Genomic DNA, 25,692 nt, shown 5'->3' with positions numbered 1-25,692 from the left:
CTGTCAACTTAGATCAAGTTGACAGAGGTTTGTCCAATGGGGTTTTTTAACATCTTCAGTAACAGAAATTCCAGTACCTCTCTGGAGAACCTCTTTTGGTGTTTAACCATCCTTACAGCAAAGCATTTTTTCCTGATATCTGCCTGGGATTTGTCGTGGTCTATTACTTGTGCTATTACTTGGCAATTACCTGTTGCTTCTTATCCTATCACTGCACACCTCTGAACAGAGTTTGGCTCCATCCATCTCTCCACCCTCCCACTAGACAGCTGTAGATATCTAATGGCACAGATGATACAGTTAGTTTAACTAGCAAATGCCTACAGCTCACCAAGAGGGAGATCCTGGAGGCAGTATGCTTTACTCCTGCCCTTCAAGAACCGCAGTAATTTAGAAGCATGAGATTCATAGATGTCCATGTCCTCACCTTAAATAGGGTGGCAAGTAGAGCAGGTTTGTTTAAGGCACAGCTAGGCAAGGTGAAAGAGATGTTCTTTGATTTTATTCAACAGCCCTTTGACTGGAAGCCTCATTCTAGAAGTAAAAGGCATTTAAACAAATCCTCCTTCTGCTTGATCAAGTTCAGGTCTATAATGTTTCCTTGGTTGGACAAAAGCTACCCCCCAGCAGCAGCATATTTGGGGTGGGAATAACTTCTATCTCATCCTGCACAGCACAGAATGCAACATGGTGCAGAGACAGTCGAGCTCATGGAGAGTGGAGCCAGTGAATATACACAGCATGGTACAGCATGGCAAGGGCTTCACCAGCTTCACAGATTACTGTGTGAATGTGGAGTTAGCATGGCATGATACTGAATGAAATCAGCCTTGCCAAGAGGGCCAATATGGCTAGACTGTGTCTGTGTACAAGTGAAAATCTAAGCTCTGCTATACCCTATGGGTTTCCCAATTTAATCTCTACTCGCCCAAGCATCACTTGTTCTGTGCTCCATTTTACACTGCGCACATTTCCGGGAACAAAAAGTAAGCCTGCACTTGTGAAGAGACCAACGTTTCTAAATACGCATTAGGCATCCTCCCAGATTACCTACCAGATCCAACTGTTCAAACAACTCAGATATAGAAATGCCTCCATTCCAGAAAGACACAGGTGTGAACTCAGCACTTGCCTGCTTAGCCCTGTCTGTATCGAGACAGATCTTAGCATGCACAGATGCAGCTCTACATGCTTGGGGAGCTTCAAAGCTGCAATGGCGATGCATCTGGGATTAGGAGAGAGTTGAGAGCGATTCAAAGGCATGCAACTCTGCATATGGAAGCCAGCTACTGCTTCAAGTGCAGAAGTCTTCCTTTGCACTTAGCTTTAGTCTGTGAACTGGTAGTAAAATACCAAGTTTCTATTGATTTTATGTAGAGTTATCTGTGGCATGTACACTTTGATGACAAAAGGATGTAGCAAACCAAACAGAAAACTGGTACAGATATATGTTCTGTTCTTGCAAAGGACCACATATCATGTCTCCGTCTATTCTTAGATGCATTAACTTCTACATTTACTCCAAATCAGCATATCATAACATTTTAAAATGTATTTTACTAATTTTTTTAATTGTCTATACACAGAGAGCTTTGATTTGCAAGCTATGGTGATCATGTTTTAATTGGCAATTATGTATTACGGTATAACCTAAAAGCCTCAAATCAAGCTGTGGTCAGTGCTAAACACTGTACACACATCAAGGAAGGACCAGCAAAGGGTCATCATTTAGAAGCACTAAATCTTCAGAGGGAAATAGCATTTGGGACCCTGCTTAAAAATGCATGTATTAACAGCTCTTTCTGCAGTACGAGCTGCATCCCATAATGCGTTAGTTACTCTCCACGCATACATAGCAAGATGCGGTTCACAGCCCCATGGGTTGAAAATAAGCGCAATGGTGTCACACAGACTTCGGAATTTATTGCTCCCATTAAGGAAGAAGAAACTTTAATACTTTGAAAAGCAGTCATTACAATCTGTCATTACACATCTCCTAAAGCCTATGGTACGTATGTGAGGAACCTAGTGACCCACAGTCCTCTAAAAGAAGGAGCTTTTCGTTCCTATCCAAATCCTGAAGAAGATAAAGTCATTATGTAGGATGACTGGAATAATGATGCAAGGTTAACACTCGGACTTAAGTACTTCCAGACACATTTTCCCTGTTTGGCAGGAAACTTGTTTTGTAAGACACAGAATTGTCCTAATATAACAGCATAGCAACTGCAACTTAAAACAGAACAAGTCAGCTAATGGACTGTGAGGAGACTTTTGCTGTATAACAGCATTTAGACGCATGTATTTAAAAAACAGGTGGATAACCCAAATGTTCAGTTACTAGGACACTAACAGTTATGTCCATGGCAATTTTGTTTCTGTTCTTTAAACAAATCATCACTTGCAAGCACTAATGTTAAAACCAGAAAGCCAGTCTAGTACACAGTGGCTATAAATGCCAAATCAATTTTCAGCAGATAATAAAGTCCATGTTTTACAATCAGCAATGCACTGTTTTACTACCCAAAATGTAAGCTAATAATATATAGCTCTGCTAAATGGAAAATGCAGATATGCTGTTAAGAAATGGGCTGGCTGTGAGATGATGGATCATTTCTGCTGGGACCTTCTTAAAGCTATGTGCAAATGTTTTGAAAATATCACATGATGTGGCCATGTGTTAAAAATTACAGCCAGTTAAGTTCTCTGCTAAGAAAAATATGTGGGCAATTTATGAAATGCACTCCAGGATGGAGATATCTTAAGTAAAACCAGATTTTGAAAACAAACCCATTTTTTTGAAACATGAACTTAAAAAAAAAAAAAGTTGCAGCCACATCTGGAGAGCAGAAGTAAAGAAAGGGTGGTCTGACCTAATACCAGGCCATCTTCTGAAAGAGCAGCATTATTTCTGGGCCACAATGACTGTGATCACTGATTGTCCTTTTAAGGAAACCATGCTGAATACTGCCATGGGCAATAATAAAGCATTTTGTAGGCCAACATCTGTTCTTTGAAAGTACTATAAAATGACTGATAGATTTGTAATGTTTCATAAATAAAGTCCGGAATAAACAGTTCTGGAAAAAAAAAATAAAAAAAAAATAAAAGAAAAAGAAAAAAACACACACACAGTAATCAGACAAACTGGTATATGGGATTAGATGTGAACATTGTTCCCCCAACATCAATTATTTAGAGATAAGCACTTCCTCGAGTTCACTAAACAGAATGACGAAACGGTTAACTTGGTTACTGCCAGCTTCATGTTAACAGGATTATCTTTCTATAGACTTTTCTCAGAGTTGCAGCAGTGCCTTAGCAGAGATCCAAATTGCTTTTACAGTGTTTCATTAGCAAGCCTTTCTGCCCTGGCTTTTTAGTCACAGGGAAGGTGAGTGGCCAATCATAATTATAACAGTACGAACGGTTTGGCTTTGAAGAGCAAATTTACTTTGTGTAGAAATGTTATCACTACACATAAACCAGAACCCATTTTTATTACTTCCTGTTCTTTCTCCAAAATTAGAAGGACTTTGGATATCGCAACTGCTAAAGGGATGCTTCTGAAATCAAGACTTCACACATACACAAAAGGCACTGACATAATATCAGATTACATAAAAATACACATCCTTTTAATCTTCTGTACATAATGTGCTTACTTTTAAAATACAAAATCTGCCCCAGATGGCTAATAATGCCCATTTGAAAAAACCCAACGCCACAATATTAAAGGGCTAAAATATGCTGCGAACAGATTGAGAGGCAGTTCATCCTAGAGGAGAGTAAAAAAGTGCAGATGGGTGTCAAAAATAGCCAAGTGTCAGATCTGTTCAAGTATCTCCATTCTGGCACATGCTCCCAGTCACAGCTGTTAGTGTATTCTCTGTATCCAAGTGCAAGGTTTTCTAACACTCGGAGCTGACATTAAAACACACTTCTTGCTTGCTACTGCTTTAAGAGAATGCTGGAAATTAAACATCTATTTAATGGTAAAGCTTAACGAGTATCGGTAAGGGTATACATACTCAAGTGTGGCGCATGCCATTTTGATTAAAGATGCATGAAATTTTAACCAGCAGGTAGATTAACTAATTTAAATGCCAAAGGCTTAATAGGTTTTCAAAAACCTCCACTCTAGGCATTCCAATACTGTTTGCTAATATCCCCAAATAATACACACAAGGATCAAAACTGACAGGGCTGTGTCATTTCAGTATATTCAAATATCTTAATAAAACACAGATTTAGTAAACCGCACAAGAAGAATAGTTTCATACAAATCCAAGGAAAATGTCAGTGGATCCACATTATGCAGAATGCAGTTTTCCAAATTAATGAATTACCATGCTATTTCTAATGAACACCACATTCCCAGGAATATAATGCATGCAAATCAAATTTTAAGTTTAAAGGGTTAAATTGACCTTTCATAGTCCTCAGTTGTTATCTATGCAAATTAATTTGCCCATATTTCAACCATATAAATCCTCTTAGACTTGTGCTTAAGAGCAAACAGAGCCCACTTTCTTGTTCCAACCAGAGGATCAGCAAACATACCAGCAGTAGGGTATGACCATGTAGAAAAATCCTAAAAGGAAAACATTCCTCAAACAACTGGCAATACCTACATGCAACTGTGGTTGCAGCAAACTGGCAGATACTGTTTCAAAACACCATCTGCGAGGTGTACAGACTCCCTGTGATCAAGCATAGCCTCTTCTGCCTGTCCTACCCAAATAATCCACAAGAACCAGCCAGCTGTAGGATCTCAAGCCCTGTCTTTTTTTATCGAGAGACACAGGCTGTTATAATCAGGCACATGGCTCTGTTCAGTCCTTACCAAAAGAGAAAACAAACAAACAAAACACACCAAATTCAATCCGCTCTGTCGTGGTCAAGCATCTCACAAAACCCTTTAGACAAATCACCCTGCAGAGAAGCAATGTTTTCATTGGCAATAGCACTTATCAATTAGACAAGTGATCTTAAGATCCAAGGATAATATTTTCCTGAGGAAACCAACCTATTAAAATTTCCAGCTCTGCAGCAATTTCTCTAATTCAGCAGATTTTTTTCATTGTTTTATTTTGTATTAACATATTTCGGTGATCTGCCTGGTGACAGTTAAACGCTGCGATTTAGGACAATGCTGCAAGAATTTGTTTTATAAATCTCCTTCACTTCTCCAACATAAACAGCTAAACAGCTTTTGAAAGAGATCGTTTCAGCTGATCGCTGAACACTGCAAATGATCTCCATCAATAAAATGTTTGCAGATTCAAGGTACAGCTGACAGTCATGAAAGCCAGACCAAAGCTGTCTTTCTCTCCGCTAAAATAACACCCAAGCAGAGACCTGCACCCACAGACACGGTGACTTTCTGCTATTTCTATCCCTTTGCATTGAAACATCCAGTCCTGCTGCAAGTAGCATCTTTGGCAGTTTCCTCACACAAATTCCCCTTCCCCAAACACATACACAACAGAATTAGCATCCACAAGCACTCCGTCCCCGTATCAGCTTGCAAATCACCATCTATATTAAAAAAAAAAAAAAATACTATCAAAAAACAATTAGCGTTTCCTCATTTACAAGCGAAAGAACTGTGATAATTTTAACTCACCAGGCATCCTTGGATAAAATATACCACACTGTAAATGGCTCTCTCCTAAAAGCAAGCTTATTTAGGGCTCAGTGCCTCCTGTTCTGGAATGAGCAGGGAGAAGCGAGGAGGGCCATCGGAGCTGGCTGTGGCAGCGTAGCTGGAGGCAGGATGCTGGGCGCGTGCGTTTGCCAGGCAAAGACAGATGGAGAGCTGACACTCTGTATTGCACTTGGAGCAGAAATGTGAATGATGACAGGAGCACATGTGGCCTTGAACCCAGCCCTGTCTCTTCAGGCAGAACAATGACAGGGATGTGTGTGCAAATTATCACAACCCCGGCTCCCCTCAGCTGACTCCTTTTACTCTACCTTTCACACCAAGTTCCAGATGACCGAAGAATAGAAAGTAAAATGCAGAGTGATAAGCTAAACACTGAATTATTCATTTTTCTTTAAAAGTTAACCCTTTCTCTCGCTGAAGGCAATTAGAGAAAAGCATTGCTTCGAATCAGCTCTCCGCCAAAAGTGGAAACAAATTCATTCTTTATTTTAACAGCCATCATTTTGAACTCCATAGGACTACGTTTGTTTATTTAGCTGGAAATTCAAAACCTGAACGGCGATAGACTGGAGGGTCCCCCCTCCCTTCTTCCCCCTCCCCACACTTTTTTCATTATTATGCTATTTTACTATAGTGAACAGAGTATCAAAATCACTCCCTTTCTCAGATGCTCAGTAGTATGTGTAAAATAGAACACACTTAGAAAGCAGACCACTTTTATTTTACTATAGTGCTTTTAACCCCCTGGGATTCCTGCATTGATATGTTCCAAACATTTGCAGCTTACTCTCCTTTACCTTGCATGGTGATCCATGGGGGATGAAAACAAAATCTTCCCTGTAAAGCTTTTTCAAAAGCTAAACAATCATGTCGTCCCAATTTCTGATTTTGCACACCCCTTAAATGTTTATCCTTCACATGAATAACGTATGCCTGGCTAGGTTCAATGCACTCTTCCCTATTAAGCTTTAATGGACACCATGATACATAAAACTACAAGTCTTTGTTATAGTGCTTTATCTAAAGCTGGCTATTTTCTTCTCAGCAGTCCCTCTTTAGTCCTTTGTAAAACATCTTTGGCTCTTAGGAGAAACATACGCCTGACTCGCATGCCTTCTGTAGCACGTATAGCCTTGCACAGAATTCCAGGCACAGGGAAAAATATCTTCTTTTTAAAACTCCCCTTCAATTCAGCACTTGCAAAACCTTCTCTGTTTTAGGAACCAACATTTCTCCAGCAATCAGCTCATGCATTCTGGTTCGACTCTGCCTTCTCAGTATATCTTTAAACCCATACAGGAAACCAGTGATTCTCATTCAGATCTTCAGAAGCTGCAATCTCGTCAGCATAAGACTCATTCTTTTGTACTTATTTATGCATCCCTTGATTTTGTGTTATGCCATCTTCTGCCTCTAATATGCAGAAGCAACCCTGCTTTCAGGCCTTCCTTTCCCTTCCTCTAGCTGCCACAGATCCTGATAAAGATCTACTTAGGAAAGAACACGTGTAAAATTAAGCAAAAATAACAACACCTCCAATATACGGCCTGGACTCGTGAATATTTCTGACCCGAAACTAATGAGTCACTTAATTTAGTGATATTTGCACTATAACTTGTTAACGCTGTCCAAGTGCCACGCTTAATCTTTGATTAAGAGACTCCACAGGACTGGTAACTTCAGGGAAGCAAACAAGTAGCTCCTCTCCCCCCAATAAATATTCCAGTGCTAACAAGGTATTGCACCTCCACTTGAGGCAGGTCTTTTCTTCATCTTGATCAGATACCTTCTGTAATGAAGTGCTATATAATGGATCTGTATGTCAGACAGCTGAAGAGAAACACCACAACATGGAAACATTTCCATGGCAGAATGCTTTCATGAGGGAGCAAATGGAGAGAATAACAATCAAAGTCTGTGCCACCAAGGTCTTGAAAGAATTTAGCATTCTTTTTGTTTTATTATTTGATGCACTATTTAAAACCAGTCAGTTAGTATTGTATCTGCTGCGTTGTTTTTCTTTTTTTAACGCTGTACTCTACATGAAAGGAATAACATTTTCACAGTTGGAAATGCAACCTTTCATCAACATAGATGCAGCCTGAATCAGCTTTACAGCGGAAAGTAACGTGTCAAAGGTATGACGCATTTTAATAAAACCGAACAATATTCACTCTTAAAAGTAGGTCTTAATATCAGTACAATGTAAATCCACAGACCACAGCTCATGAAATTGAACTTCCATATGCTGTGTGATTATGCATCTTTTCTGTGTGTAAAAAGCCTTTTTAAGCTGTTATCTGACTACAGTAATTGCCATTTAAATTGATCCACGTCAACAAAACCTGGATCCCTGGAGATTCTCACCTAGAAGTCTGCTGGTGGAAGGGGCTCACAGAATGCCTGTGCATCTGAGACTACTTCAGCATTTTCTCAAGCAGCCAGCTGCATGAATAGTTTTTCCCTCTCATTATTTAATACACTGAGGCAGGCTGCAACCCATTTGGCTGTCCTCCCTGAATAAATATCTGTGGATATTTATTCTCTCCCCATCCCACCCCCTTTTTTATAGCAGTCACTTGAAGATTGCTATAACAGTTTTTGTACCAGTCCTGAAATTTTAGCAGGCCAAGAGAGGATGGACAGTCCATTCTGTAAAACAGTTTTATTCTCCACTTCCATCATCCCAAGGAAAGGAAACATAGTGCTTTTAACATATGAACAAAGCTGCTCTACCACAAGAGTTGGTATTATGTGTAATACCAAAATGAAAGGGATACATAGAGACTGAAAAAAAAACAGAAGATAACCTTCAGGCAGCTCCTTTACGCTGTTACATTATGCCTTCCTGGGTGGCTGAGTGGAAATCAACTCCTTTGTCAATCATTCAAAAGACTTGACAAAATCATTTTAAACAATCCTCAATGACTTTAGTTTTGGAAATGTGTAAAAGTAGGCAGAAGTCTCCATGTTCATATATTTGCCCCCAAAAGAATGATTTTTAGGCACTGGGTGATACAAAGGTGCTATTACACTGCTTTGATGGAAAAGAGAAATTCCAAATGATCACCGTTTAAAAGTATAGAGACTGCCTTTTGCTTAAACCTAGCTTAATAACAGGGACTGGAAGTCCACTGAAATGCATCTGTAGTTAATGAAAGGTCTCTATTAACAGTGAGGGAAGAATTTAACTCAAAGCTTTTCTGTAGGACTTCTCAACTTCCCGCTCGACTTAGAGCAGACTGTTGTGATACATTGTGACTTCACACAGTGGGTATTAAGTGAGTTAATTCAAAGGAGCTGAAACCTCATTGATCCTAATTGAAAGCAATACACCCAACCAAATAGTTTTCTACCCCATCTGCTCTGGCCTGCCACCAGCTATTCAATACAAGAGAATTAATAGTTTCAGATATTCTAACCGACCCAATAAAAGCACTCATTTAAGCAGGACTGCATTAACAAAGTGAAAAACCAAGGGCAAAATGGGTTCAAATGGAGCATTTTACTCCTAGTTGGCTTTAACAAAGCTGAATAATGCTTATTCTGACTTTTTATGTGCAAGACTTGATAAACTGAATGAGAAGGCACTCAATGATCAGTCAACGAGCATTGATGAATGGTCATTAGGACCCCCCCAACCTGAGGAGAGGCCATTCCACAAAGTGGCACACCAGCTTGAAAGGGCGGACTCACTAATGTCCAGATTTCCCCGCTTGCTTGTTCCACTCTCACTTTCAGACCACTGGCCACCAAATGAGGCTGACATATTGGAAAATAATCTTTTATGGGCGAGTGGTAAATAAAAATGGAGGCATTAGCTGGGCTTTCAAATTCAAATCTGCTAGTTTTGTCAGCCCTCAAACGTTTTGATTTTCCACCCAGCTGGAAGCTATTAGTGTTTTCTTAAGGCATCCCACTGACAGGGCAAACCCACCTAATGTGTGAGCTGTAGAGCTGATGGGGGGGGGGGGGACAGGGACAACGACTTCTGGATGTTTTCTTAACTTTCTTCGGTTGACTGTCAAACCAAAGTACAGTAAAGGCAACACCTCTACAGGGATGCTCGCTACTTTCTCACTGCCAGTGATGCAACAGTAGTCTACCTATGATACACTGGCACTACCTGGACCGTGTCTTTTTCTGTGGCCCCACACCTACCCTCTGTTGTTCCTACTGCACTGTCGCAAAAGGGTTGAAGTTATTAAAGAAAGGCACTTCTTTATAAACTTATTTTCTATTTCTTCACTGGGAAACAGAACTCAAATATTCCAAGGAGATATGCGCTTATCTGTAACAGTAGCTCTTAATACATGCAACACAAAACATTTGCCAGATAACGCTAAGCATTTCCCTAAGCATTTCCTTATTGGCAAGATTTTCTGGACTTCAGAAAAAAAAAGACAAATGGGACCTTTAAAACATACATAGCTCTGTGAAACAGACTGAGATTACCTACACAAATACGTAATATCCTAAAGCTGTAGTTATCAAGCTGGGAAGAAAATATTCTTGATTGTCTAAGAGAAACTGTTCATCACATTACACCTAGTCATAACTAAAGGAATACTGGATTAAATCCACTGGAGATGATAAAGCACTAAATTATATTATTTCAACCATATACTCAGAAATTAGTCCTCTACAAAGGATTTCAAATCATCTGTTAAGAAAAAGCACCTTTGGCAATGGGACAAGCATGGCAAGCTGGATTGCCCTTTTTTTTTTTTTAATCAGAGGGAAAAAAAAAAAAAAAAAAAAAAAAAAAAAACATTCTTGTTGAAAGCTGTCAGAAATCCCAGTGATATTTCAGGTGTATTTCAGGTTTTAAAACAATGAAAATTATATATAAAGATCTATGCTAAGAGAAGAATGGGTCTACTGAGAATTAATTGACTCTGAATGGGAGGGCCAACACAGGCTTCAGTCCTTAAAGAAGGCATGCTGTTTTACTCTACATGTGCATTTTAGTAAAACTCTCACGTGGACACTGTCATATGTATGTACCTGCTGTGGTGTCTATTTCCTTTGCTTGATCTGAGCTAAAACAAGCTTCCTCTTGCATTTTTATTAAATAAGGTATTTGCTACAATTTGTGCAAAGTAAATTATGATTGACTGTTAATTTTTATCATTGTTTATATTCAAAGGAAATTACCACACCAGCTACGCATAAACGTCACTGAAGCACTTTGAAAAAAATGATACCTATTTGATATTATTTCTGAAAGGACACAAGAAAATACTAAAGATGTCATTTCACTGACAGTAGAAAGAACACAAGTGGTGTGACCCAGAGATACCTGGATGACAATACCTGGTCCAGATGAAACAAGATCATGTTTTAAGATTAAAAAATAAATAAATAAAGGAAAAAATAAAGAGGGGGTGTTAAAGCATTCAGTTGCTTTTTGACTTGACGCTCAGAGTGTTTGCTCATTTAACATGGGTAGGGAAACTCCTCCTGCTGTAGTATATTAACCCTAGTTTTGACCTCTAATCAATGTCTTTTCAATGCATAGGATTTTCATAATAAAGATAATGTGAGAGCATATTTGTGTGAAAGAGGATCTACCACTAGCCATAAATTCGTGCCTTGCATTTTTCTTTGTAACATGTCAATATTTGTGACACTAACTAAACATATTTTATTCATTTGACAAGGACTGTTACATTATATTGAAAACTTTTGTTTCAATGTCACCACCTCCCCATTTTGACTGATGGCGAGTTAGTTTTGTTAAAACGCAAGGGGTGATAGCGTATGCTCCAGTGAACTTTCCCTCCTCTCAGCACCAGAGACAAAAACCTGCAGCTCTGCTCTGTGCTGGCAGCCATCTGGACAGCTTTCTCTCAATGCCTGCCCCACACCACACTGCAGGCAAAATTTCAGGGCTCTAGAGCTCTGTGGAGCTATTCATGACATACCAATTTCACATTTTCTGCTTGTACGCTTGCAACAATAAATGCTAATGAGGACTATGAATGACATTTTTAAAGACAATAAAAAGGTCTCCAAATCCCTTGCATATGGAGACACTATTTTCTAAACTTCACCTTCTGTTAGGGAGCCATTACACTCTAAAGGAAAAAAATAACCTAAGGAGAACAATGAGATGATCAAAGCATAACCGGGTCCTTAAGAATTCCAAAGAAAACAATGTTTGCAAGCTAGGTTAATAACAGACAGATTTTATGCTGATGTACAGCACTAACACTTCAGTGCAGTAACTCTCTTTTTCCAATAGCACTGCTACTTCTTACCAGAGGGGCTCAAGAATTGCTGTCTGTGGGGTGGCTTGAGGGGAATACATGGCAAATCCTCACTTTCCCTGACCATATACAGCCCCACGAGCCACACAATTGGACTTTTTAATTACGAATCTCTAGATGAGTCCTAGAGTAAACTGTCACCAGTAATTGCTTGGGAACGCTACATATTCATGGAGATTACTGTACTGCCTGAGTGTGGCCGAAAGAAATATCTAATTTTATTTACTTATTTATTTTTCCCCAAATCTGCTATTTGCAATGCTATTTCTACAGTAGAAAAAGCCATCTTAACTTTTGGTGCTATGTTTTGTATTTAATTAAAGACAGTTCCCCCTTATTAGCAAAGATTAAAAACACTTTCAGGAAAATCCACCAGGTGGAGCAAATACACAGCAATACACAACATTTATTTATGCTCATACTGCCATTTTCAACAGGGGAAAAAAAAAAGTGTTTTATATGGAAACATTCTTACCTCTTGACCTCCCTCCTTTACCCTTTTGTCATATATTGATCAGTTTGTACTTATTTACTCCATTTGGTAATCATAGAAAAGCTTTGTTCAAAGAAGCTTTGATATGAATCTATTGTTGCTGAGCACTTTCAGTACAGATTTACAAACCACAATAGTCATCAGATACATTCAAAGAACGTGAAATTAGAGAATAGCATTATTCAATAAAATATTATTTTAAAAGTTAAATTAGAAAATAGCATCATTCAACAAAGTTGTTATTCAGAATATATGCATACATATACATTATGTATGCATATATATTCAGCAATATACAGATAATGTGCTTATAAAACAATCTGATAAGCATTCTAAAAATAAAGCTGAAGTCTGAAATCAGACAGCAGAATCTTTACGCTGGCCTCCACTATAACGGGCAGGAAACCAGGCCATTCTGTGTGTCTTGTTGTATGTTTATATAAATAGTAGTGCCAGTAACATCACAGCAGTGTCTCTGTACAATATGTTTGTTGTTTACTATTAATACCTTTATTTTAGTATTACATCAGTCAACCACTGAGTAATTTCAAAAGTGCAATGAATGAGGACTATAAATAAATATTTGAGCAGATCTATGACAGCTAAACATTATTTCCCCACCTAAATTGCTTTCTTTCCAGAGCCAGGTGAGAAAGCCACTTCCTCATCAAATATTTTAAGTTTCCCTGATGAAGGAGCAGGTCTAATGGCATAAAGGCAGGGGGCACCTTTTACATGAAGAAAATTAAGTCTTAACAGAAGTGGTTATGGATGAGTCTTCTCACAGTTATAATAGGACAACCCACTGGCAGACCCTGTAATTGCTAAAATGGGAAAGCAGGATCACCAAAAGTTAACTGCTCTGATGCAGTTCAGTGTCTGGAAACATAGCTGAATCAGTACACACTCATTTAACCCTTAATGATGGAAAAGCATTATTGCTTGCGAGTGACAAAGGGAAGGTACTGATTTTCACAGAAAAAAAATTCCTTCTTCTTTCTATTGTTTCCTTTGTTACACCTTCCCACACATTTTTGTCTCATTTTCCAGCTCAGCGTCCTGTCTTCTCTCTGCCACCACTGTACGTTCTTGATCCTGTGGCCATCTCCTGACCATCCTACATACCATACCGCTCAGTTTCCACTACAAAATGCCATCCACTAAATATTGTGCAATCTGAAGAGAAAGCATACTGCATTCTCTGGGTGCACAACAGACTGACAAAAGATTTGTGCTTTTAGTCAGACCCAGATGAATCCCATACCAACTAAGGGAAATCAAAATACAAAATCTTTGTTCCTTTAGGAACAAGGAGGGGCGTTTAGGAACACAGGCCTTTAAATATCATTTCATTTTATCTAATTGTGTTGTACTCCACATGGTGCTTAGCTGTAGCCATTCAGAAGGGAAGCAAGAGAAGAATGCAGAGGTGATTATGAAGTGGAATTTCTTACTAAGAGCAAATTACACCACTTCACACTAGGAGAACATCTGCAAAGAGCAGCAGTAAGTGCCTGGGCACGACGCAAGGTGCCAGTTTTAATATAGCCCAAACTAGCTTGGGACTCACTATCTGCGAGAACTTACCTTAAGCAAGATTGTCACAGTAGTTGCTCGCAGAGATGCCCACGCTAAATATTTTTCCCAGTTTCAAACAGAAGGCTGATTTAAAACCATTATCTCTGGTGGATCTTAGAGGTGGCAACTGTGCATTAAGGACCATCATTTTATGCCACTATCCAAGAGAAGCTAGACACTCATCAGGTGAGGAGAAGGACAGCGTGGTTACTGCTGTCACCATATGTCTGTGGACTGTACTGTTCCCGCACTGCTGTTTGTGGTGGGAAATGGTTGGCTAGGCCATGGCCACTTCATTAGGTTATGAGCTCTACAAAATTTAAGGGTGTGTAACACACTGGAATTAGTACTAGTAAAAAGTCATATATGCTCTTATACAGACACAATTTTCTATACACGTACAAACTCTGCAGGAAGATGACACTGATCAGAGTGCTTAGACCATCTTTTTTCATCCTATAGATACCAGCAATTCTTATTTAAACTATAGCTTCTTTACAGTAGGACAGGATAAAGGGATTTAAAACCGCATGTTTAAGCAATTCACTTTTACTTAAAGGCCCCTTTACACCAAAGTAGCATAGGTGTTCATGTTGAAAAAGGGGCCTGATTCTAAAAGGTGGAGGATTATTTAAGAATTTATTAGATCACGATTATCGATCTGATACACTGTAACAGCTCTTTTGTTGCACCATCCCCTGCAAATCCTTCTTAGATGGAGGATTAGTAGCACAATAGATCATAATGACTCTTTTGGTCCCATTATGCTATCATTTACTCACAGCTGCGGATGCCCACGGAAGGGCACATTCTGTTAATGAGGAGTCCCCTATAAACCCTTTCCTGGTAATGGCCATTAATGTTTGTGTGCAAGAAGAGTGGGCCCTTAAATCTTTATTACAAAATTCTAATGAAATACTAGAAAGGAAAATTTAAGCTACTGTTTGAGCAATTTTGATTACACCTACAAAGTAAATGAAACCATCAGCAAGTGAAAAAGTCCTTCACAAGTACAGGCATAACTCTACAGACTGGACTGAAAGCCTTCAGTGCAAAAGAAAACAAAAACACAGTTAACTCTCAGCTCTCTCTCTTCTCCACTCCTATAACCACAAAGATCTTTCTTGGACCAGCTTCTGCCCACAACAATAAAAGACAATAGTCACATGCTACACTAACTTTAGCTGCAAAGCCAGATTAACATGCACCCTCCCTCTACTACTTGCACCTTGTGACCTTAAGTTCTGCCAATACAACTATTTACAGCCCTGTGCTACAAACTAGAGAATTAAAATTATCAAATTAAATTATATCCTTCATCATTCAAACAATAAGTCATATTTTAATTTTCCATGAACATATATATCCATTCAATACTTTTGTCTATATTTCAGTATCTTTCATTTGTAATGTGGAACTTTATACCCAAAGAGGACTTTCTACTTGAGGGCCAATGTGACAGAGCCTGACTCATGGCTCTGCCCAGAGAAAAATCCATCGGTCGCAGGGAGTTACCCCAACACACAGCAGCTACGAGCAAGGGCTATAACCCACTCTACCTCAATATTTCAAAGTTGAACACAAAGTTGGACACCTAAGAAAATTGCATGAATAATAAGAATGGAAGTGCTGATAGCTGCCACCGCTGTTTTAATAGGCCATGCCAGAACAAACACTGGCTTGGTTTTATGCCATGGGATGAATAAAATAATGTTGCCAAGCATGCTGAAAATGAGAAATTTAAAATGCCAAGTATGATGATTACATTAACAATAACTGCAAAAGTTTTTCACATTTTCAAAAGTTTATTTTATTTGCAGCGTAGCACAAACTCAAGTCTGAAAGAACTTGCTCTTTGGAAGACTTTACCTCCAAAAATAAAAGAGGTTAAGAAAGGGGAAAGAGAACTCTGAAGTATAAAAGGGGAAAAAAAAGAAAAAGGAAAAAAAAAAGTGTCGATTTGGATATTAAAGGGTTAACCTGCTTTGTTTCAGTCAGTATTATACCAATGCCAGAATTACAAGGGAAGGACTAAAAAGAGCCAATTTTTTTTTTTTTAATTATTATTATTATTCTTTAAAAAAAAAAAAAAATCAGGCCTATCTGTCACAGTGTTGTCCGGGCTGGAAGAACCGGCAGGAACCTCAAATTCCTGACCAAACCCTCTTCCACACAATGCCTCCTGAATGGAAGGAACCCAGGCCCGGCAGAGATAGCCCGCTGTCAGGAACCAGCCCTGACGTTTGCGGACAGACAGGGCTGGCCTTGCAGGATGTCAGAGCGGCAAACTGCTGCTCGAGATACTGGATTTTCACACACTCTCAGCCTGGATGTTTTGCTCTTCAGGTAATTAAACAAGGAAACGGGGCTGATGTGTACGAGTCTGACCCCTGCGCCGCGGCTCCATGCTTCTGCATATCAACTTCCGCAAGAACTGCCTGGAGCATCAACAGAGTCCTCTACTCTCGCTCTCCGTCTCTCCCAATGCCAAGCTCTAAAACAAATCTGCCTGGAAATATGTGCTGCTGCTGTCTACTCCTTTTGCTATTTAAGAAGGGCGAAATTACTTGCTCTGTTCCACATGCCTTGCCATTTCCCCCACACAAAGAAGGAAAAAGGAAAGGAATGGTTACTTTCTGATAGCTGTTCTTCTGGCAGCCATTCTAACAGTGAGCTAACTGGGGGAGGCAGAACAGGCAGGCAGGAGTCTAGGATGAGACGAGGGATTCCCAAATTAATGCTTACATTGAGGTCATTACTCAAAATGAAGAAGATTCTGAAAAATCTGATTCATCCAACCGATCGTCAGATGTTCACTTCTTTAAAAAATATTCTGATTTAAGCATCATTGGAGAGTCTGTTTGACCAGATGATTTAAATCATAGAATTGGTTATTAGAAAAATAAACCTGTCTCCTCTCTCTTTTTTTTTTTTTTCCCCAAAATTTTAGAAACAGAAGAATGCAGGTGTTACCACCTATATTCTGTGAAAGCCCTACACAGGCTGCTCCCTGGCTGACCTAGTTTCTACGCTCTTTAAATACTATTTAAACAAAATGATTTTAAAAAGGTAACATATTCTTACTTCTTCTGAAAACCCACAGAATAGAATATTGGCTGTGAGAGAGAGACCAAAAGAAAGAGGAGCACAAAAGCATGCCTGCTTGTCTGTGTTCAACACAAAGAACATTAAATGAAAACAACTGGCACGCAGCCAAATTCCTATACAGGCAAAGAGATTCAAATAAATTGATTTCACGCATCACACTGACCTGGGATCAGTGAGCAGTGGTACAATACACTCGATGCTCCATGTGGGGCAAAGCCCATTAACGTTATCAGAGCCGCAGCACATCACCAAGAGAGAAAAAAAAGGGAAACCAAACTCTGCAAACTCAGAAATTCACTTTGAAAAGGGAACTGCAGCTGAAGTGCTTTGTCTCAGTTTACTAATAAATACATCCTATTATGAGTGTCTGCAGTCTGTTCATCTCAAAGATTGTATTTATTTTAATGTGAAAAATACAAATGTCATACACAAGCTCATATACTCTGCTTTTAACATAGCTGTTCTAAAACTCAGTTATTCCCTGTAAATTTCCTCCCTTCCCCATCCGCCAGCATTTTATATAGATTATAGGTTATTTTCTTTGTACTTCAGAAGCTGGATTCCTGCCCAGTATGTTCTTACTGGCTCAGAGAGTTTGCTGAAGGAAACGGCCACCACTCTGAACTGTTCCAAATCAACCTGACCTACTGAGAAAAACACATTATTTGCAAGACAGCAATAAGCAGGGCCCTGGTTCTCTTTGCAGAGTCACTCGCACTCCCTCCCTCACCTCAAGCCCAGCAGACTTAGAATTTCACTTTCTTACGATGTGTGAAGTAACCCATGTGCGCCATGGAGTCTCTTCTTGTCATCCGAGTTTTGTTTTTCATTAAGATCTCTCACACTCCAATCAAGAGTAATGCCAGCCAGCCACAGGTGTGCGCCACATGAACAGACAAAAATCTGATTGTGAGCTGGGTAATGACAATCCTGTGTCTATAATGCACTCGTCCCCAAGAACCCTTTTACATCTGTTCTATGTTAGAAGGGGGGGGGGGGGGGGGGGGGTTATTACTTTAGTTGTACTCCTTAAGATGTGTAAGTAAGCAAAAAATTGGCATAAACATAAATTAAAAATAACATTAAAAAAAAAAGAGAGAGAGAGAGAAAAGGAAACCAAGGAAAGAAGACATTGCAATAGCAAAACATGGGTGAGTATGCATGAAAGGAAACACAGAAGCATAGGTAGCCTACTGCTTCAAGGAAGCAATAGGTTCAACCACCTTTTATCTTGCTTTTTATTCCATTCTGGTTTCAAATAGTAAGTCAAAAGTTCTTGGGCACAACAAAGTCCATATTAAATGAAGATGACTTCAGGCATTTCTGTGAGAACAGTTATTCGGCTCTGACCTACCTGTTTTTAATGAAACCTAAATCCTTCACCATGTCATTTGAAATGGAGTTGTCTGCCAACCCATCCATGGAAGTGGGCTGAAAGTTGCTATAATATATAGGGCAAAGCTGTCTGGGGTAACAGAACAGAAGCTTTTCATTGGATTTCAAAAGATATATATAAGAGTGTTGGGCACATCTCTCGAGTCACTCATCCAAATTTCAGCAAGGAGCTTCTTGGCCATTTAAGACTAAAATTCTTGAATGTGTGACAAACACATACATCCAGATTTAGGTACCTTACTCAGCCACCTCATTCCAAATAAATCTCAAAATGGGAATGCCCAAAGATCTAACAATTACTTACCACACATTGCCATTTCTTTTATAGAATAGCTACAAAGTAGTTTTGGATCATCTTTATCACCAAGGTGAAAATTATACAATATGGTTAACTCTGTAAGTTGTGCTACAAAGAGGATATGCTTATTTTGGTATAAAGCTATGCTGTGATAGGACTGCACAGGGAGGGGAATTGTTTAATATATGATAACTTTTAAATGATGAAGATGTGCCTGCATCCAGGTGATACAGGCAGCCTGACCTGCTCCACGGTTAACAGGACAGGTGACATGCTGTTCACTCCCATTTATGAATATTTCAGTAGTACAACGCAAGATCGTTTGGGCTTTATAATGATGAAGTGAGTTTCAGTCATATTCATTTCCTCTTTCTAATAAAAATGATCAGTATTAGAAAACATGCCTTTCTCCTAAGTTGTAGGAAATTTCCATTATCTTGCACATGCTCTGACAGCAATAAACCACAATAAACGTCCCATTAGTATGCCAGCACTGCATGCTTCAGGCATGAAATATTTACTTTTACATTTATTTATATTTGAATCCTTCATGAAGATCTACACTGCAAACGAAACTAACCAACAACTACCCATATGGGGTACACTTGCACTTTGAAAAATAGACTCTAGATAGAAGCAAGGAGGAGAATCAGTCAGAAGCTATACACTGTCAAATCAGCAAAATAGAAATGCAACAAGAACCTCTGCAAAGAATACTCATTCTTTTTCACACTCCACGTATAGGAAGATCTCAGAGATGGACTGACTTGTTTTAAAATAAGCTAGGAACTCATGGAATGCAAATTTATTTTTAATAGGAATTATTATTATTATTATTATTATTATTTTAAATACATCCACAAAAGTGCGCAGTGCCTCAGCTCCAGAGTCGTGCCTTGCAGCTATGGGCAGAGCCTCCTGCCAGCACCCCGAGCTGTACTTCATCTCCTTGCAGCACTGCACCCACACAATACCGTGGGACCCCAAGCTGGGTGGAGAGACGAGGGACTTACAGTCAGGCTTGAGTTCCCTTTAAAACAAACCAGAGCAGAGTCTAGAGAACTCACACTTCTTGGTCAATTTATTTTGATATCATACTCTATCAAAATTGTGTCAGAGGCAAACTGGGCCAACACTGAAAAAGAAAGTATCAAGAGTGTTGGAAAGCACTAAAGATCAGTTTGGTAGTTTCTTGCTATCTAGACACACCATTTTAGGAGAAAAAATGTAGTTCCAGTAAAGACAGGAATGACAGTCGTAAGTTAAGGAGAAGTTTTGTTCTGCCATAACAGACTTACTTTTCAACTATGGTAAAAATCTTTGCACATAAGAAACTGATGTATTAATCCTCAATATCATCTCAACTAAATTTATCACAGATTCCCAATGCAATGAGTTTACTAGAGGCCTTCTCTGAATAACAAACACAACCATTTTGCCAAAATGATTAAAACTGTCCCTTAACCTCGTTGCAAATACTGTTCCTAATCACAGTGCAGTAAAATGAACTTTATGCTTTTTACAGCCCAGCCAAGTAATATTTATATGCCAGATGAAAAGCACCTATGGTATCAAAAATACAATAAACATGGTTAAAATTTTTACATATGTGTATTTACAAGATAAGGAAGATTTTAGGAAAGTCATCACTGAGAAATTATATTGTTATTGCTGTGCTCTTTCAGTGATATTAAACTGACGACAACATTTTGATTGATTTAGACAGACTCTTTGGAGGTTAAAGGCAAAGATTTTTGTTTAAATTACAGTTTACAAGGCAAGGTACAGTCATTAAAAATAACTTCTAACAGGTATGCACATTACAAAATTAAATATTTTTCTGTTCCTTACCTTGACAAAATTCAAAGTTCCCTTTTTTCCGGCAGTCACCTATCACTAAACTCAGTGCTCTCCAAGTGTTTCTTTTGACAGATATCATTCTCCACCAATCGCTCTGCTAATTTCCTCTTTCCTTTTCTGACTGGGACAGATATTATGTTCACCAACCCAGAGATCAATCTTTTCTATTGACAACAACAAATGAAAAAAAGAAAAAGAAAAAGAAAAAAAAGCACATATCACAGCCAGTTTGAAGTACCACACCCCTTCATTTGCATGATAATAGCAGTCTTTTAAATAAAAAGGGAAGACAGAAACGCTATCATTCTAAATCAATTACTCACATTTTCTTAGTTAATATAAGGCAGTACTTTAACACTGTATTAATCCTTCGACAAAGGCTGTTTCATAAGTTGCCCATTTAAAATAGCTGACATATAAAGGGCAACAGAGTAAGGGCAGCCTGTATTCTACCATGAAAACACCTATTAACTAATTCTGTAAAAATGATTGGTTTTAAACACATTCATATGATATAAAATATTATATACTTTACCTGTTTCAACAGAAGCTCTAGAGAATCATTTATTAAATGAACATGGTTACTAAAAATAGAGACCTTGCAATTGCACAACTCTATACTCATTTGTAAGTCATAACAGCAAACATATTTTAACAAAGACAGATCAAAAAGGTATCAATATATTTACAAATCACCCTCCCACTTTTGTAAAAGCAATTTCTCTCCCACTTCAACACCTACAAAACCTGTTTATTTGGGTTACACAAATACTTCATCATTAGCATGAGTCTATATTACAGTGCTGTCAGCTTTTCCAAGACATTAATATGCTTTTCAGGGATTCATAATTATGTCAAGGCAGAAAGGTTTTCAGAGCCAGGCACACACAGTTATGTACATGCTTCAATCTGCATCCACTATTCAGGTATTTCAGGACATGAAGTTAAGCATGCACAAGGATCTGGCCGCAGCTGCATGCATCTAACCGAGAATCCAGCCTAGGCTGCCTCCTGGACTAGATCATGCTGCAAAAAATGTATCGCCTGAGGGCATTTTCAAAAGACCGTATTTATACTGATGCTAGAAATCACAATCCTTCCCACAAAAAAAGGACCCTCCTCTAACCAAAACAAACCTTCCCAAGCTAAAATTAAGGTTAGAGAACAAAGGAGTTCACCACAAAGTCCTGTTTTCTTTAGCGTGGTCATTCTCGGACTTTTCTCTGCAGTCTGGCCAGAGCCAAATTTCTATTGATTTCAGTGAAACCAAGAGGCGTGCAGGGACTGCAGGACTGTACCCAGCATTTGGCAACTGTTAAGCTTTCAATATGACACAATCACCTTTAGCATTTGGGAAATAATCTCCAAAACATAATGAGGACTCCCCGACTTGGCTGCAATAACTATAACTTTTTTTTTTTTAATTCTGTAATTGTCACCATGTACATATGCAAGCATTAAAACCTGCCCTAAAGTTGTGCCTTACCATGAATACTGTATTTTCCAAATCTTCAGACTTTTGCATAACACATTACATTTCCATAAATGAATACAACATTCCCCAAATTGCTGTTATTGTTTAATTTGATTTTTATGGCCATAAACTCATGCCACTAGCAAAACTGAAAAATACCTCACTGACCAAGTGGCCCTATTAATTTCACTGAGATCATTTAAACATTAGGCTTTCTACTGAGTGACGATAGCACAATCTGGTTGAAATATGGATTTACAGTGGAACATTAAATTAACATAATATTTTGGATTCAGAATTACACACAGCAGCCATCTGTAAAGATGTATTCATGTTTTGTTAACCTTTGCTAATTTGGCCACCAGAAATAATTGTGATCAAATATGTTAAATTATGTAACATATAACAATTCACTATTTGTGTCTACTGAATAGCATACTCCTCTTCATGGCTGGTAAAAGATTTTTAAATCTCTTACTGTACAAAAATAAGTTCTTACTCAAAAAAAAAAAAAAAAAAAATTAGACGTACCCATCTGTGGTCCACTTTACAATGGAGACATCACTTTTAAGTTACTAATCTTCCTTTGTTTCAGCCCCAGATTCATTTTCTCTATATGCCACATATTTCCAAAGTGATGGATGCATTCTGCCATACCCATTTGACAGTAATCTGCTCTTTTAAATGCATTTTTGCCTCCTGATTTGTAAACTGTTGTTGTTGCTGGAATGTACATGCAAAATCATCTAAAGTCTGAACTTCACTGAAAGTAGAATGCCTCAAACAATTTGTAGTCTTACAAGAGTGTTATAAAAAAGGATCAACATGTTGTATTACCATGGAAATTTTGAAAAACATACTTTCCCAAACAAATATTACTTTTTCTCAATGGTATGAAGTAATGAAAACCACATGTGTAAATCTGCGATCCGTGCAGTAGTTCAAGCTGCAGCTAATAGAAAATACAGAGAGTGAACTCTGCCATATAAAGGATTCTTGTTACAGAAATATAATGTGAAAACCAGATGCAGACAGAAAACCTTAATCACAGATGGGAATGTAATCACTGGCATACAGAATACTTTTTTGATCAATCTCAACCATATGAGAAATGTATTTATTTTCTAAGGAATGCAATAACTCGAGAGAGTCTTCTATTTGAATTCAGTTAACCTCATATTCACAGTGCTTTTATCTTATGTATGGAGAGAAGGGGGGACATAACCTGAGCCAAGATTTTAAGAAGAGCCATTGGCCCTGGCAAATCATTCTTGTATCAGCTTATCTTTCGAGGAATTAATAGGATGTAAAGACTACAAATATCAGAATCAGCCCCAAAAGAAATCAACCATTATTGTGCTTCTGCCAGAAATCCCTTCATCACCTAAGCACTTCTCTGGTTAAATTTTTTCCTTTAATATGGTGGTTCTTCAGAAATACAATGCTAAAAGCATACCAATGCAGTCATGTTCTGCAAATCAGAAGCGGGGTTCTGTAAGAAATAAAGTCCCTACTCCTTTATAAAACCTAAAAAGTCATCAGTTCAAAACTTTCAGTTTACTCCAGGCCTTCTTCTAACTACTGCAAGTCAATAGTGAATGTCTTCCACCCATATGGTTCATGGGTGTCAGTGGCAAAAAAGGACCACAGCACACTCCAGCAATGTATTTACATCAGATAGCTGAAACACAGCTTGCATTCTAGAAAGCAAGGTAGACCAAGATAACTCCTGCCCATTTACATTGCTGGTAACCATGTTGTTCAGCTTTTAAAGATGGAAATACTATAGTAGTAGCAACCTTGTCATGTAAAATATAGAAACTGCCATTAAAATCTGAAAATGGAGTTCAGGATGCAGGTTACTGATACTCTACCAGCAGGACCTACGCTGCTGCATAGACTCAGCATCTTCAAGATACTGCAATCCTATGGCTCCTCAACCACCTAGATAAATTTTACATTTGGTGATTGAACTGGACTCTCACATTAAACTGCAATATATATATATATATATATATATATATATATATATATATATATATATATATATATATATACACATATATATATACATATATGTATAAAGCTAATGCTCGGAAATAAAACTGAAGAAAGAAAAAGTACTCAGATGATGGGACTCCAGGCTCCTTGGGGAGCAGCAGTGGTTGGTCACCTCCTGATGATCTCTGACCCTCCTGGAGGTCCACCCAAGAACACCGCAGCTGTTCATACAGTGCTGGCTGAACTGTCACAGGTCACAACTGAGCTTACTGAGACAACTTAAAGATGGTATGAATTTGTTTTAATCATAACTAATGCAACAGTTAACTAGCATAAAGTGCACTGACTTGGTAGCTCTTCTGTGGGCAGGGAGACAAAAGCCTTAGACAGGCTCATGCTAAGCAGACTTTCCTCTCTCTTGGAGCCTTTAACACCATTGCCCCATTTTAGATACTGGCAGTATGAGGAGAAACTCTCCTAAGTACTCTGTCACAAGGCTCTCAGCAATGGCTCATCACAGGCGTTCATTGGACTAATTGTGCCAAAATTCCTGTAAATGTGTTTCCTCAATTGAATACCTATATTCTAGCAGTGATTTGAAGTGAACTACTTGCTGCACACTTTTTTCCTCCTGTGTTAACAACTAGTGAATCAGCTGATGAAAACTCATTGATTCTACAACTGCAACAGAAGTTTAGATTGTTTTAAATCATCCCGTCTACTCTGCCATTTACCTTTCAATTTCTGAGACAATAACATCTATAGATAGGGCAGAATTCAACAATTATCTCTAAAGTAATATGGATTGGGCATGCTTGTCTTACTTCTAAACAAGCATGCCTAGATTAATAACAAACTTGGACCAATATATATATTTTAATATGCATGTTTTTCCAATAGCATAATCAGCATCTGTGTAGAGTGTTAAAAATGGAGCCAAATCTTTCAGCAGTAAAACACAGACATGTTTCTTTGTCCATGTGACAAAACATAGAGATCCTGCAAACTCTTTGCTTCATGTCATGTGTGAATATGTGTGTGCCTGTGTCTTTTTTTTTTCTCATCTAATTTCATCTGTGAGAGACTGTCCCTAGAGGACAAGACAAGAGAGAACCAATTATATCCAGAGGTTGGTTTCTCCAAAATGAAGGCATCTGTTCCATGCCAACGACTTCCACATGGAAGAAAAACAGAACTTTGAAGGCATCTGTGTTCATGGTTGACAGTTGCAGATCTTAGGGTCTACTGTAATTGCCCAGCTGCAAACATGATTTGGTTGCTGCTGTTGTCAGCTGATCTCCTTGCACAGAAGAAAAGGGAGCCTTAACCCTTAGAAAATAGCTGGATAAAAATCAGATATTTTTACAGGAACTCTGATACCTTTTCCCATCTGAAGGGGGTATTTTTCCTGGCACAATGGATTTGATAGAACAAAATTGCAAGTCATTTTTAATAAACACTTTACAAAATATTCTGCTTTAAAATGATATTCTTTATATAAGGTACAAGTTCAAGCACAATGTGCTCATTATTTGTTCATAT

The 25,692-nt window shown here is 38.4% G+C and overlaps 1 protein-coding gene across 4 annotated transcripts in view; it reads right to left on the bottom strand.

Annotated features, from left to right (window-relative positions):
• RUNX1T1 (RUNX1 partner transcriptional co-repressor 1) overlaps window positions 1-25,692 on the bottom strand; it is a 114,171-nt gene that overhangs the window by 73,516 nt on the left and 14,963 nt on the right. The window contains exons 1-2 of one of the 4 annotated variants that reach the window (XM_072034463.1): window positions 22,681-22,874; window positions 20,667-20,839 (exon numbers count right to left, since the gene is read on the bottom strand). The exons of 1 other annotated variant lie outside the window; for it this stretch is intronic. In XM_072034463.1, coding sequence (XP_071890564.1) covers window positions 20,667-20,754 — 88 coding nt within the window. In that variant the 5' untranslated portion in view covers window positions 20,755-20,839; window positions 22,681-22,874. Of the gene's footprint in view, window positions 1-5,629; window positions 5,793-20,666; window positions 20,840-22,680; window positions 22,875-25,692 lie in introns of those variants that run through there. 2 more of the 4 variants (XM_027452458.3, XM_021271913.4) reach the window with 2 other exon arrangements.

The sequence above is a fragment of the Anas platyrhynchos genome, chromosome 2 (genome assembly GCF_047663525.1).
Source record: "Anas platyrhynchos isolate ZD024472 breed Pekin duck chromosome 2, IASCAAS_PekinDuck_T2T, whole genome shotgun sequence".
In the NCBI taxonomy this organism is placed as follows: domain Eukaryota; kingdom Metazoa; phylum Chordata; class Aves; order Anseriformes; family Anatidae; genus Anas; species Anas platyrhynchos.
The sequence above is the reverse complement of the archived record's forward strand: the minus strand, read 5'-3'. Positions and strand labels throughout refer to the sequence as shown.